Source organism: Phycodurus eques, chromosome 10 (genome assembly GCF_024500275.1).
Source record: "Phycodurus eques isolate BA_2022a chromosome 10, UOR_Pequ_1.1, whole genome shotgun sequence".
In the NCBI taxonomy this organism is placed as follows: Eukaryota; Metazoa; Chordata; class Actinopteri; order Syngnathiformes; family Syngnathidae; genus Phycodurus; species Phycodurus eques.
Genome location: NC_084534.1, coordinates 29,029,856 through 29,045,893, shown reverse-complemented (window position 1 = coordinate 29,045,893; position 16,038 = coordinate 29,029,856). Strand labels below are relative to the sequence as shown.

General features: G+C 42.4%; 1 protein-coding gene across 10 annotated transcripts in view; it reads right to left on the bottom strand.

Annotated features, from left to right (window-relative positions):
* chd6 (chromodomain helicase DNA binding protein 6) overlaps positions 1-14,281 on the bottom strand; it is a 60,707-nt gene extending 46,426 nt beyond the window's left edge. For 7 of the 10 annotated variants that reach the window (XM_061686787.1, XM_061686795.1, XM_061686792.1 and 4 more), the window contains exons 1-5: positions 13,919-14,281; positions 7,539-7,591; positions 1,560-1,922; positions 780-978; positions 1-124 (exon numbers count right to left, since the gene is read on the bottom strand). In XM_061686787.1, coding sequence (XP_061542771.1) covers positions 1-124; positions 780-978; positions 1,560-1,922; positions 7,539-7,571 — 719 coding nt within the window. In that variant the 5' untranslated portion in view covers positions 7,572-7,591; positions 13,919-14,281. Of the gene's footprint in view, positions 125-779; positions 979-1,559; positions 1,923-7,538; positions 7,592-12,230; positions 12,484-13,918 lie in introns of those variants that run through there. The other 3 variants (XM_061686790.1, XM_061686798.1, XM_061686788.1) reach the window with 2 other exon arrangements.
* Positions 14,282-16,038: the final 1,757 nt, after the last annotated feature.

The window sequence follows — 16,038 nt, the reverse complement described above, 5'->3', positions numbered from 1 at the left end:
CTGGGTTTGCGGCCCCTCTGCCTGGGCGCCGTGTGGACGGCGGGCTTGAGGCCACCTTGGTTGTAGTTCTTGGAGGGCAGGGCTTGCTGTCTGATGGGAGGGGCTGAGACAGGAGGGGGAGTGGCTGTAGGACAGGTCAGCAGTATGGCATCAGAACACAACTTGATGTCATTAGACATAACTATGGTAAACAGTAAAATCCCCTGCTAGATTGCAATTTTTGCAGATTCAGTGCATTGCAGATTTTGTATGTAGGTCAGTGTAGTGCAGTCACTCACATGCACAGCTTTGATACAGTTAGCCTTACTGCCTATATGATTTCAGTGTGGCGGGAACAAATGCAAGTAAAGAGCAACGTTTAGCTTGACTACTGACTGTTTTTCTTACAGTATTTTTTGGTATTTCTGAGTATTTTTTACAGTGAATTTCTTAAGGCTGTATATTTTACAGTGTATTAAGTAAAAGTGGACAAATACGTGCAATGCACATCGCATATCCGTGGTTTGGCATTTGCGAATTTGCTGATTTTCACCTGAAACTCACCTATTCGATGTTTTTGTGCTCAGGTCTAAAATAGACATTTTGAGGCCAAAGATAGGCAAGTATTCTGTAAATCTTAAAAATGTAGTTCTTCTTTGAGGTTTAGAGGATAACTTGTTTAGTTCTTTCACTTTAAAAACTAGTGTATTTATTGCCGTGTATTTCTTTCAGTGCATTTCTTTAAGTGTGCCTCTCATAATTGTATTTCTTCGCACACACACACACACACACACACACACCTTGATGAGGTGGAAGAGGAGGTAGGATTTTGATCTTGGGTTTCCTCCCTCGTTTTCCGGGCACCTTAACAGGCACATCTGTGGAGAGCGGCATGGTGGCGGTGGGGGCACATGTGCTTTTCCGCCTGGCGCCTTGCTTGAGCTCGGTTCGGTTATCCAGGGCAGCGTCCCCCCTCACCTTGGTCCTGCTCTCCTTCCTCTGCTCGCGAACCAGAGTTATTGTTGTTAACAAAACCAGCAAGATGACAAAAACGAGAATGAAAAACGTTTTTCTATTCAAATAAAGACAAATTGTAGAGCTTATCCTCCTGACAGGTAACTTGTTACATGTTTTTGAAATGTGGAGTACCCAGTGAAAACCCACGCAGGCACGGGCAGAACATGCAAACTCCACATAGGAAGGCCGAATTTCAACCCGGGACCTCAGAATTGTAGGGCAGATGTGCTAATCAGTCACCCACTGTGCTGCATACACTAAAACTATCCATCTATCCATCCATTTTCTGGACTGCTTTTCTTCACCAGGGTCGCGGGCGTGCTGGAGCCTATCCCCGCGATCTTCAGGCAAGAGTCAGGGTACACCCTAATAAAAACTAAATCGAAACTGAGCCTTTAAAAAAAATACATACAAAACAAAACCTAGCAAACCACTCTGAAATTGATGAAAACAAACGAAATTTGAAAAACTAAAATTAAAAACTTTTTTTTTTTTTTCAAAACAAAAAAACTAGCAGACCGGTTGTAAGAACTCAATTCAATGACCAACAAAAGTGCGGTGACCTTATCGGGAAGCGCCTCCCTGTCTTGCTTGTGCTTCTTGGCTGCGACCGCCCTGTCGTCGCCTTCGCCCCTCTCCCGTTTGTCTTTTTTCTTGCGTTTCTTCCTCACCCTTCCGCCGCCGCCGCCATCGTCCTCCTCACTCAGGGAGGAGAGGGGCCGCAGTGCGGCCGCCGCCGCTGCGGGGGCCTTGCAGTGATTGGACACGCCGCCCACGGGGGCCAGGAGCCGGAGCTGGTCCTTGGAGCTCACCAGGAGGTGGCCCCTGGGGAGCGTGGCAAGCGAAGTGTGCGCGCCGCTCTTCTGTTCCGACGATGAGGACTGCGACGGCGGCGGCGACGTGTGATTCGGGAGGCCGCCCAACATCTGAAAAACGGCCAGCGCAACAAATTCTTTAGCTGGCATGTCATCATTCACTCGCCTTCTTCAAATCTGGACTTCCATTCATTTTTATAGAGTCCTGTTACAAAAAGGAGTTGTGCGTCAAAAAATACACCTGTGTCCTTTGGTCACCTGTGTGTACACCTGTGTCTCTTTCCTTGATGTTTAAATTCAGTTGTGTGTTTTTATGCATCCATGTCTCTTTTTTTTGGTTAAGGAACATGCTACAAAAGCAGGTTGCATCTCTATATGCACTTGTGTGTCTTTTCCTCTGATGTTGAAACTCTTCTTCCTAAGGGAGTTGTGTGTATATATGCACTTGTGTCTCTATTTGATGTTTGAAGTTGTGCACCTGTCTCTTTTCCTGGTGTTCTTAAGTCATTTAACAAAGGGAATTGTGCATCGGTGTGCATCTGTGTCTTTTTCCTTTGTTGTTTTAAAGTCACGTTATGAAAGGAGTTACGTGACTTTACACACCTGTCTCGGTCTTCGATGTTTAAAGACGAATTGGACAGCGTACGTATATATGCACCTGTGTCTATTTTACTTTTTAACTGCTGTTACAAAGGGAGTTGTGGGTCTATATGCGCCTGTGTCTCTGATACTTACATTTGTGTTAGGAAGGGAGTTGTGCACCAGTGTCTCTTCCCTTGATAAAGTTGTATAACAAAGGGAGTTGTAAATCTTCATATATGCGGCTGTGTCTCTTTCTTTGATGTTATAACTCTTGTTACGAAAGGAGATGTGCACCTGTGTCACTTTCCTTGGTTTAAAGTTGTGTAACAAAAGGAGTTGTGCATCTATGTGCGCCTGTGTTTCTTCGATATTTAAACTTGTGTTACGAAGGGAGTTGTGCGCCTGTCACTTTCCTTGACGATTCAAGTCACGATACAAAGGGCGTTTTTTCAATTATGTACAGCTGTTACTTTCTTTGGTGTTTCATGTCCTGTAAAAAAAGTGCTTATGCGTCTATATGACCCTGTATCTTTTTTATGCTTAATGTTATGAAAGGAGTCATGTGTCTTTAAGCACCTGTCTTTTTTTTTTGTAACTCAGACATGTTACGAAAAGAGGTTGTGTGTCTACATATATGCGCCTGTGTTTCTTTCGTGGCACACAGTTACAGTTAGCCTTGTATTTAGCATTAGCATTATGTTGTCAGTCCACAGACTTCTAATTCTTTGCGACTTGTTTGGTCCTTAATACTGTAATTGATGTAGCACGTTAACCGGCATTTCAGCGTCATGGAGAAATAGTCCTGAAAACAGGTGGTAGTCGTGCAATGTGGCCAAAAGTGGTGAACATAAGCAACAAGAAAAGGCGCAGGCATGTGTAACCACTCCATATGTCAAACGTAAACATAGCGTCCACAGGACAAATAGAAACAAAATTGGCAGGCGCGAAACGTGTCATGTCAATGTCGGGCTCGCACATGCGAGCCACTTTATTGTTTGTTTCCATGGCAATGGCTCAGGATGACGCAACTTGTTTTTGTTGTTTTATTTTGCCGTTTGTGGTTCTGTTGTCTTTCACTATTTTTTTGTGCAATGCCTTATTCATAAAATGTCCTGACACAGCATTTCATATCAATCAATCAATCAATCAATCAATCACACACACACACACACACACACACACACACACACACACGGAGGGACTTCCGGGCTGTTGCCATGGAAACTGTCTCTCCGTAGCGATATAGCGCGGAAAGGCAGACATAAACACGTGGGCTCCATGACCACAGCCTTTTGTTGCTGCCCGTGCTTCCTGTCTGGTTGACGGACGCGTGTGTAACGCATCAACAAAAACAACAACATGGATGTCATCCCGCTTCGTCTCTCTTTGTTGTTTAAGGTCACAAAAGCACAACCAAAATATATATTTTCTTATTTTAAATCAATGTTTACTTTGTATTGAATGTTTACTTTACATTGTGTAAAAATATATATGGGTAATTTTCACATACATTTTCACATAATGTGATCAATAATGGTAGACATAACCCAGTGAATTTCATTTTGAAACTCAATTAATTTTACCGATGAGTGAGTTATTGGCAGTTGTTTTCATTCAAAACGTTATGATTGTTTCGAAGGAAATTTTTTTTTTAAAGTACAGTAATACTTTTCGTGTTACATTGCATGTTTTCTGATATGATTTGCCATTCAAGTTTAAGAAATCTTGCTGTTCAGATTTCAGGGCCGATATCAATGCTGAATGAGGCCGATATTTGGAGCCAATATTAATTTGAAGAAAAAAGGAAAATATTGGCGTCAAAATTTTGAATTATACAAACTCCAATACTTAACTTTGTTTAAATGAACATGAATGTATTAACAAGCTTTTCAGATTTGCAACATGTTAAAGTTGTTTTGTTTTTGTTTTTTTCTGAGACAACAGACCTCTTTGTTTGAGAGTGCTAACAAAAGGTGCAGGGAGTTCCCAGGTTCAGCAGGATGTCTTATGAAGCTCAATGACAACTTCAATAAATAAATTGTTTCCTGAAGGTTAAACAGTTTAAATTGATCTCTTATCAATAGTCAGATTTGTGTCAAAATACCAAATATCGGCTGAGTTCAGTTGACATTTGCATTGGACTGCAATGAAATGGGCGGCACGGTGGTGGACTGGTTAGAGCGTCAGCCTCACAGTTCTGAGGACCGGGGTTCAATCCCCGGCCCCGCCTGTGTGGAGTCTGCATGTTCTCCCCGTGTCTGCGTGGGTTTTCTCCGGCCACTCCGGTTTCCTCCCACATCCCAAAAACATGCATGAATTGGAGACTCTAAATTGCCCGTAGGTGTGGATGTGAGTGCAAATGGTTGTTTGTTTGTATGTGCCCTGCGATTGGCTGGCAACCATTTTAGGGTGTACCCCGCCTCCTGCCCGATGATAGCTGGGATAGGTGCCGGCACGCCCGCGACCCTAGTGAGGAGAAGCGGCTCAGAAAATGGGATGGATGGATGGATGCAATGAAATGACCATATTTAGCTCTGGATTGGCGGCACAGTGACCGACTGGTTAGCACGTCTGCCTCACAGTTGTGAGGTTGCGGGTTCAAATCCGGCCTCACCGCTGTGGAGTTTGCATGCTCTCTCCCGTGCCTGCGTGGGTTTTCTCCGGATACTCGGGTTTCCTCCCACATCCCAAAAACATGCATGCTAGGTTAATTGAAGACTCAAAATGTTTCCCGTGGGTGTGAATGTGAGAATTGTTTGTTTATATGCGCCCTGCGATTGTCTGGCGACCAGTTCAGGGTATACACCGCCTTTCGCCCGAAGATACCTGGGAGAGGCTCCGGCGCGCCCACGACCCACGTGAGGAGAAGCGCTGCGGAAAATGGATAGATGGATGGATGGCTCTCTTGATTGTTTTTATTACAATGGCCTAAAATTTTAAATTGTCAACTTTTTGAAAATGGGACTTTAAGCATTGCTATTCAGCATGGGAAACATTTCCCATCTCATATAAAACCAAGCCAGCATAAAAATTGCTTACAAATCTCTTTAGTGTAATTAATCAAATTATATACAAATAAGCATAAAAAATATATATTTTACAATCAATCAATGTTTAATGTACACATTTAATTGAATATGTATGCATTTATTCGGTGTTAATATGTATATTTTATCCATCAGTTTATTTTTTAATTTGTACAGTATTTATTAATGGATTTTCAGTTTAACTTTAATGTATTTTTTATGGTTTAATTTTATTAAATGATACAAGTACATTTTAATCATCCTTGGGTCCCTTGATACCATTGCTACCTAAATATTGTAGCATTGCTACCTAAATATTAAATTTGTATTACATAGTGTAGGCTAAAATTAGTTGCTACGCTAAGGCAGGCTCAAAAAGCAGAAGCACACACAAACGCATGCACTCCCCAAAAGACACACAATGATTTGGATCACAGCTCACTGCGCCTACATGGATGACGTCACACCGTTGAACACGCACGCGCACGCGCTCACAGCACCATGCTGCAGTGTGGTGCCGTCTGCCAGCCCAGGAAAGCCCAGCGAGCACAGCTGCAGCTTGCAGTCGCACTGCCGATGAATCAATAACACACGCACACACAAACACACAAAGAGTGCGCCTCTGACAAAAATAAAGAGAGCGGCTCTGCAGTTTCAGCGCCGTTGCGGCGGCCAGGACGTGGTTAGCATACATGCTAAGCTAACCTGCTCTGATAGCAATATTCCCATTCACTGTGCTCAGGGTTACTTTAGCATTAGCGACATTCAAGTACTACCGAGTGCTGGCACTGTTGTCGTTCCCAGCTCGTTAGTACACAAACTGCTGACTACTACCACCGCTAGACAAAATGACACAGGAGCCATTCGACAAAGGTTCCACTATGACATCATCACCTTTTTATAGAGCGCTGAAGGCTAACACAACAAATAGGTCATTTGCTTAAGTACTTTCGGACATCCCTTCATGGCACTGTTAGCGTGTTAGGCTAAGATGTCATCACACTACATTACACGATAACACACACCACGACACGCTCAATCACAAGCACACGCTCTCATGTGATTGGGCGGTTGGGAAAACAGACACACAGTCACAAGCACGCATACACACATACATATATGCAACACAGTCAAACACAAGCAACGGTCACACATAAGCAAGCAACACCCAGTCAAACACACACTCACGCCTTTTCTCACACAAGCAATACCCGGTCACATGCACGCTCACACAAATTTCACAGACACACACACTGTCAGACATGCACACACACGCACTCAGCACTCACATGCACGCTCAGTCATGCGGGGACACACACTCAGTAACTCTCAAACTCAAATACACACACACGCACACTCTCACAATTTCACACAGGCACAGACAGAGTCAGACAGCCACACACACTCACACACTATCATACACTCCCATAAAACACACACACACACACACACACACACACACACACTAGACTTTACACCGATCTGATCGGTTTGATCGGTATCGGCCGATAATTAACATTTTATACTGATCGACTGACTGGCTGATTGGCTTTCATGTCATAATTCGCCGATCTGATCAATGACGTCAAAGTTTCGGTATGTGTGAAGTAATTTAATTACAATAAAGTAATATAATTGCAGTAAGTTAGCACCCATTATCGGATCGGTGATCAGTTATCGTTTTTTTAAACTCGGTGATCGCCCCCAAAAATCCTGATCGTGTGAAACCTAACACACACGCACACACACACACACACACACACACACACACACACACACACACGTGTTTTTGGAGGGAATTTCAATTCTTTTCAAGGAGCAAAATGTATTTGATGTCACAATATACTTATACTTATATATAACGCATCAAAGCCACTCATTACCATAATAAAAAAAACTCCACTGCTGCACAGAAAAAACCTTTTACAAAGAAGGGATACAGATTCTACATTCTGCGTGATTTAGCAACTGAATAGGACAGCTAAAAAAAAACAACTGCCACTGGATTGTTGGATCCACACAAGGCTTGAAACAACAAACTCAGTGTGTACGTGTGCATGTGTGTGTGTGTGTGTGTGTGTGTGTGCGTGCGTGCGTGCGTGCGTACTGGATAACCAACCTGCTGCTGCTTGTCCTTCTTGTGAATTTTCATCTTCTACGTCGTCACTGCATCTGTCTCACACACAGACACACACAAGATTTCGCACAAACCCTCAACTTGTTGATGGATGCCCGCAAGTCAACATGGAGCAGGCGACATCAACGATCTCCCAAATCAACATTTTCTTCCGAGTGGGGAGAGAATATTTGGTCAAGTCAGTTGTCCTGAAGTCGCGACAGGCAGGCAGCTGCCGTTTAGGTAGGGCTAACGCATTCGCTCCATTCTAAAGTCAGAGGAGCGAGTCCTTGGAAGGTAACATTTTTTTTTTTTTATGAAAATTCGATTAACTAGCCAGTAGTAGGGTTGGGCATCGTTTGAATTTGAGCGATTCCGGTTCCTTATTTCGATTATAGTTCCAAGCGATTCTCGGTTCCGATTCTTTTAGGGCACTGGGTCAAAAAAAGTTTGCATGGTTTAAATAAAGGGTGTCAAAATTATGAACATCCATTTTCTTAGCAGCCCACAGCATAGACTAAAATTAACATTTGACTCGAGGGTCTTTATAACCAGTATCAATATCAAACCTATGAACTAAAAGGCAATGTGTGTGGAACCCACCCAATTGACTTAATATTCATTAATGAATGTTTCATCTCAAAGTTAAATATAGCATTGTTTCATCACGTCAAATGGCTTATATTTGAGAGTTTTAACTTGACTTCCTGTTTTAAACTTGTAGCCTTTTATTTTAAAGGGTACGCACCGGAACTCAGCATTTTAGCACGAAAAGTAACATCACACGGCACCGGTGATTTTAAAAAAAAAAAATTTTAATGGATTGACCCAAATGCTATAAAAAGTTTATTCCTTTCCCTACCCACCTATAGGGCACAAGGTTAATGTTTGTGATACCATGAGACAACGTTTGTGTGAATTTTGTCACAATTCATTGTGATGTAAAGTTGCTCCAGTGAAGTTTTAGTTTGGGCTTTTTTGGTCATCGCCGCTTATGTTGGTTTGAAGACTAAAATAAATGCTAAAAACCATCAGTGCAAAAGTGCAAGTCACCGTTTACCTTGTTAGCTGTCTCAATGTTGGCATAGACATATTTTATTGTTTCACTCACCCAACTGACTGAGAGTTGACTTGACTAAAGCTCCGCGCGGTGAAGGCTGAGGCTCGGAGCGGTCAGACGCTACACATTGTGAAAGCCTCCTTTGCACAATAGAATCTTTTTGTGTTGCACTGAGGCGACTGGTCATTAATTTTAACAAAGTTAAGACACACTTTTGTTCGCCGCTGCCACCATTGGGCACAAGCACGTCATCGTGCGCGTTCTTCTTCGTTGGTTTACGCCGCTTCTTCGTTGTTTTTTTGCCACTTCTCCTTCGCGGCTGGAGGACTGGGCATCGAAACTGGGAACCAATTTTTTTTTTATTTGAACGGTTCCAGGAGAACCGGAACGTTAGTCCCGGCTCCAATCGGTTCGCGATTCTCGATGCCCAACCCTAGTCAGTAGCCAGTCTCTCATGATGGTGTTAACTATGTATGGTTTTTGGCCACAAAAGTTGAATTTCAATCGATTTATCTCCTTCAACAAAAAGAACAGGCAAATGATAATGTTAAAAAAAAATCATAACATTAAAAAGTTCTTAATGTTGGTTTGCTGTTCAGCCACTTTAGCCCATTATTGATAGGGAATTTTTATGTAAGAGAGCCCTTTGCACTGGAAAATAAAACATTATGCATGTAGTTACATTATTTTGTTGTTTGTTTCAACCCTAATTTGGACCGTGAAATATATTGAGATACTTACTATGTTGTACATTGGTTCAATTAAAAAAAAAATTGTTCCTATTTAAAATGGCCTTTTTTTCCTCCATCTGGTTAGGAAGTGTGTTGTTTGTTCCGTACCCCTAGAAGAGCTGACGACAAATTGTGGCTCCCTCGAGCATTTAAGTTTTAAACTTAAACAACAGAGCACCCAAAGGAACTGTCAACGTCGACAATAACTTTTATTTAACACAAAATCTCACCACAGAGCCACCAAAGATGACAACTTTCCATTTTTTTCTTTTTTGGGAAATGGTTATTGCGGTTTATCCCCACTTGTCCAAGAACGTTTTTGCTTTAAAATGTTGGTCTTTTTTTTTTTTTAAATTGCAATTATAACGGGCGTCAATTATCCACAGATTTTGGCTTATTCGTGGCCTGGCCGGATCCCTATCCCCCACGAATAGCGGGGTCTGCTGTACATGTTTTCTTCATGACCAGTGTCTTCGGACAAAAGTTACACAAGATTTTAGCAAGCTCGGCTTCAAACTATCACGTCATCTAACTTTCTTGTGTTTTTTTTGACATACTTGGAAAATAAAAATGATTCTGATTTTGATTCTGTAATCATGCTTGTTAGCGCAGCATAGACATGGAATCCACAAAATTGTTTTCCGGCCACGTTTTTTTTGTTTGTATTTAATCGAAAGACGTTACGTCATATGTGTGGGCTGAATCATATCTTTCCTATATTTAGTGTGTGTGCTGTTAGTGACTGCTAATCTTTATTTTTTCATATATGCAGATTCATTTATGTATTTACTGTCTAGATAAATTCAATGTTTAAGAAGTGCAGTCCACATATTTACATTTCCTGTTTCATGAAACATAAAAAGTCGGACATGTTGAAGTGGTTAAACCACAGATTTGTTTGTAAAACCAGATTTGTTTGTAAACCACAGATTTGTTTGTATTATTGTTGATATATATATATATATATATATATATATATATATAAAATCTGATGTATATACTTATGTTTGCGCCTTCCTTGTTTGGGACAATTATGCCACGTTGTTGTGGTGAACGCTCTCAAGAATGCAAGTCAAATGCCTGGTTCACATGGAGCCTTCTATTGCGTTTAGAATCGCTTTAGAAGCCCAAACTGAATAGAAATGCCCCAAATAAACACCTCCGTCGGAATAAACCGGCCGAATCTGAATGGAATTTCATTTGGTTTCACAGGGGTGATATATAAAAAATATTCCTTTTGCCGAACCGATCAGAAGTAAATTTTCGCCGTGTATGCTGTCATTCAGAATAGAGGCGGGAAAAGCTGTCTGGGCATGCTTCGTCTCGACGTAAAAGCGCGGCGACGTCATCGTTACGCAGCTCCCGACGGAGCTCGTATGCGACGGAGATCTGCATTTAATTATTTATAAGTTGTTTTTAATCAAGCATTTTTTAAGTTTCCGTATAAAAACAATCCCGACAACTGCGCTGACGACGCAACTCCATCTTGATAAATGACAAGTTGTTGACGACGACGTGCGCGTGTCACGCGGCTGTTCTGATGAAATATCGCACACATCACTGAATGAAAACTTCAATCTTCTTTTTGAGGGGAATCCAGGACACTTCAATTGTATTTCACTTTTTTTAAAGTACAATCCATATTTTGTTTTCAAACATTTATTTAGCTACCAGTTTTATTTTACTTTTATGTGCATTACATTTTAATGAAATTTAGTTATTTATTTTTCTATATTTTTAGTGCAGCGTTAATGTTGAAACTGTGCATAATGTTACAGTGACTTACGATAACATTTAATACACTTTTTAGGAGTAAAATTTATGCCTCGTTTCTTCATGAACACTTGCTGACAATGCTACTGTAGTTTAATGTTGGTCATTAAGAGCTAAGTATTTTTTGAGGTGCTACTTGTTGTAAAAAGTTCAATATCCACTGGTTTATTGTAATCCAGATTAATTAATTGTTTGTGTTTGTTGAAAAATACATCAGAAAAGGACCTTGAAATAAATAATCGCATATTAAATCGCAATTGCAGTACTGAGGGGGGAAATATTTTTTAGCCCTAACTCCACGTACCAACAATATGAAGTTCCTGGAACTTTCGGTGGAATAAACAAGTATTATTGTTTACGGTTGCTTTGGGGGCGTGTGCCTCTTGATATGTACATGGAAATAGTAGCGTCGGCACACACGAAAGCAGCCAATCAACGAGTCACAATCATAATCGCGCATTTTGAGTGGCGGCGCAAGCGATCCTTTCCGTGTTTCACTGTGTTCACTTTTTTACCTCAACAATATACAACATAGATGACGTAAAACAGGCGTCCTCGGCTTAATTACGGCTATGAAATTTCTCAAAATAACAATGTTATGCGTCATAAGACTCGGACAACATTTCCCGAATTTGCAGTCAACAAACACCCTGTCAAAAACCCAATTTTATAGATACACATCAAGAAATGTATGAGATACTTTTTTATGTTTCTGCCAAATTTGAAGTCAATTGGTCGACATGCAGACCCACTTTTTGGACAAACAGCTGGCCAGGCCGATACTGTGACCCCCTATGACAGCTCATATTTTATCTCACCGCCAACAATTCGTTCATGAATTTTATCAACTATACAGTATGTGCACATGCATATATTTATCCACTGTTTCACAATGTTACTGTAATTACTTAACTAATTACTTAATCTGTTTTTGTATTAAGCAAGCTTTTCATTGAAAATAGAATAAAGATGAGGAAAGTTACAAAAGTTTAAAACTTGGATTCAACAAAAGGTCACACCTAATGCCCGGATCAGACTACACGACAAATTTGTTTTTTTGCTATGTCAGACTACTGTCATCAAATCTTGCCGTATCTCGGGCAGAAAGTGGCAACACTACACCATGTTTACCCCGATTCCGCCGCATCCCGTCTTTTACGATCACTGCGCTTTATCTCGTCGAATCAAACATTGTCGGGGAAGCGGGACCAGAAAACACGTCACATCACACCACAACCGGATACAACTGTTATTATGGCGACAACAAATTGTTGTCAAACAATGGATCACTGTGGCAATGTTGGGGGGGAAAAATAAAGAGGAAAAAAAACATGCAGCATCACCAGGTCCTCGGGAGAGGACGTTTTCGGCTCTCCATTCAAGGATTGCTTGAGGTATGTTCACGTACTTTTAGTACGATACGGCTCGCAAGCAGGCAACAAAACGTTATGTAGCCTAGCAAGCTAGTGCTAGCACTAACAGTTGTACATAGACACGCCGACGTTTGGTCGAATCACGCGCTAAAGCTTCGGTAAATATTGGTTGGTGCACGTGAATAAATGTTGTCAACGGCAAGCACAGGAAGCGATGCGCCGCTCACAATACGCAATCCTATTGGTCGGCGTCAAGGTGCGCTGTCGGAGAGTTGTCGGTGATATGTCGCACGACACGGAAGACATCCCCCCAAAAAATTATCAAACATGCTCGACTTTTCATTTTGGAGTCATAGGACCAAATCGATGGTCGTGGATTATGTCAAATTACAAGACGTTTTGTCGTTCCCGACAAAATACGTCAGGTCCGATCTGGGAAATCGCCCGCGATACCAAATCGGGCCAATATCTGGACTGAATTCCTGTAATCTGATCTGGGCATAAAATCTGGGCCCCACTGAAAATTGCATTTTCACCACTTTAAAATAGCAATAACTTTCTTAATATCTAATCACAGGAAAATGATACTTTTATCACTGGAATCACTTTAAATTGTCTGTTAAATCCTACACATACCTAGAAATATAAACATAAAATTGGAATTGGGCACTTTTTCCATTGGGGCATTTTATCATTGGGGGTTTAACACTGAGGCGCATAATTCATTTCGTAATTGTATTCCACCCTTTTTATGTGGTTTAAACTCGCATTATGCCAAATTTTACAATTGTTGTGCGTTTTGTGATCGTATTTTGGGGGCTGCGCTCGTAGCCTAAAATCCAAGTGGCATCTTCGACCTCACACCTGGCCAGGTGAAAGCGAGTGGACGCGGGTCGACCATTCGCCTGCAGAATCGTTGATTACACAGCTTCCAGGGACTAAATGTGAAGATAGTCGCCTGAGAACCAGGCGAACTAGGAGGCTGCCTAGCCACCTAGCCAACTAGCCAGCCATCTAGCGAGCCAGCTAGCTTCCACATCGCTCGGGGGGCTCGGAGGGGATGCTAGCCGTCGCGGTGGCTAACGCTCGGCTAGCCCGCCTCCGTGTGCGGGTATGCCGTCAGTGAGCCGCTCGTTTGCGGCCGAAGGGGCTTCGCGAGGAGTCGGTTAGCATTTCGGAGGAAAAGCAGACGCCGGACGAGACCAACGCGCGCGAGGAAAGAGGAGACACTCGCCGGCTTGTGTCTAGCTCCTGCCGCGTTAGCCACCTAGCTCGGCAGCTCTGCTAGCTCCGTCGTGCGGGAGTAAACGCATCCCCAACAGCCGCCTCCTTACACGTGTGGAGCTCCGAGGAAAAAGTCCGTCCGGGGCGACGCCGACGCCGCCAACGACGACGACGACGACGAACGAAGCATGAAGCACGAAGCCCGACCGGCACGCCGCTCACCTGCCCCGGCGGCCGCAGCGACGCTCTCTCTCAGTCCGGCGAGACGTCCGCCTCCCTCGGCCCGGTGAGCGCGAAAAACCGCCGCTGCTGCTGCTGCTTATTTCCAAGGACACCAAATCGCCATGACAGTTAGGAAAAATGCATAAAAAATGAGCGGGCGGGCGGCCGGGTAGGGTGGGGGAGGGAGAGGGTGATGGGGAGGAGGGGAGGACGGAAAGGAAGAGGAGGAGGAGGAGGAGGAGTGCATCAGTGGTGGGATCCACATCCACCAAAAAAGAAAAAGAGTTCACTCCGGCTGGATGTCGGACGTGGAGCCCGCCATACCGACTCCAACGAGCCGCCGCCGCTGTCGCTGCATCCCCCCCGAGCTGGACGAGCCAAAATGGCCCCCAAAAAAGAAGCGCTTGCCTGGATGGATGCGCGGGAAGGTCGCCAGCTGCGTGCGCGCGGCGCACGTAGACAAGCACGTTGGCGTAGATGTGTGTGCGCGCGTGCGTTTGAGTGTTATTGCTGAGTTTTACCTTTGACCCCCAGGTAAATCTAATCACTCAAAAATCATTACGGTTCTTGCATAGACAACCAACAATAATCTTATTGTTTATATGTATACAATACAGTATACTATGAAAAGTACTACTAGAAAAAAAGTCATTATTTCAAGAAAAAAAAAACTTTTACACAATACAACCAGAATAAAGTCTTGAGTTTTTCGTGGGAAAAAAAAGGTTGTACTATTATGCGCCAGAATAAAATTGTACCCCTTCCCAAGAAAAAAAAAGTTTTCTCACAGGGAAAAGTATATGTATAACAACATTAATGGTATATATTTTATGAGGGGAAAAAAAGTGAACAAACAATGCTTAATGCATGGAAGCACACGCACAGAACGTATGGAAGCAGAGGCACGCAAACACACGCCTCACCTTGGGCAGCCATGTTGGCTCAGACAAGCCGGTCTGAGGCAGTTGCCATGGCAACTGATGCTGAGCTCCTGTGTCGGGCTCGTGCGTGTGTGTGTCACGAGAACAAAGCACCTCATTTGCTACACATTACATGTTACTACCCGTGTTATTTTCCTCGTCCATCCACTTACATATATAGATATATGTCAGGGTTTTGTGCTGATGGGGGAAAAAAGTGGAGGACCCAAATGCAGGGAAACACGCAGGCAAGGGAGTCTCAAAAACAGTATTTATTTTCAAAATCAAAAAGGCAAACAAGGCACGTGGCATAATCAAAACTCCTAATTAACAAAGTAATAAAACAAGATTCAAAGTAATAAACTCACCACAACAGGAAACGAGACATGACCACGGAAACGACAACTGTTTTCTGACACCAACTGTCAGAAAGCCAACTGAGGAGACAACGAGGCACACCTGGAGAAGACAGGTGTGGCTGAAGGGAGCTGATTGGCTGACGCAAATGAGTTGACAAGACGTGAACGACGAGGGACACGAAAACATGAAATAACATGAAACAAAAAACCGAACCTAAACCATCAACAAAAAAAGATCATGACACAATGCTGTTGTATATGATGAGTCAGTGGTCATGTGATGAAGCTTTGATATCCAGATTACCATTTTTAAAGAACAAAAAAACATCACATTTTTCTCCCCTTTGTTTCATTTTTCCTTTGAAAAAAATATTCACGTGAAACGTTTTTTCTCTATTTTTGTTTGACATATTAAGCACAAAATAACCGTAGGGGGCGTCATCGCACAATGGTATGCCGCAGTCCAAATTTGCCTCACAAACGTGGCAGCAACATGCAGGCTTTTTGTGTGTGCGTGTACTTCATTTTAAAATGTGCATAACAGTTTTAATTTGCTGCTTTCATGCGTGTAGCGTGTAACGCTGCACCTCAACTTGAAAGCTTTTTACAGCCACTGAAAGAATGGCTTGAGTGATTTATAACATTCAAGATTGTATTTGATCTAATTAGAAAAATATTTCATATTCAAATTGGTTTACTCTAAATGTGGTATTTAATTAGCATTTATTCATATCCCACAATTGTGTCTAATTCAATTTTAAAATATTTTACAATTGATTTAAATAAAACCATTTAACAGTAATGAAATAAATAAAAAAAACACTCATATGGATTTGATTAG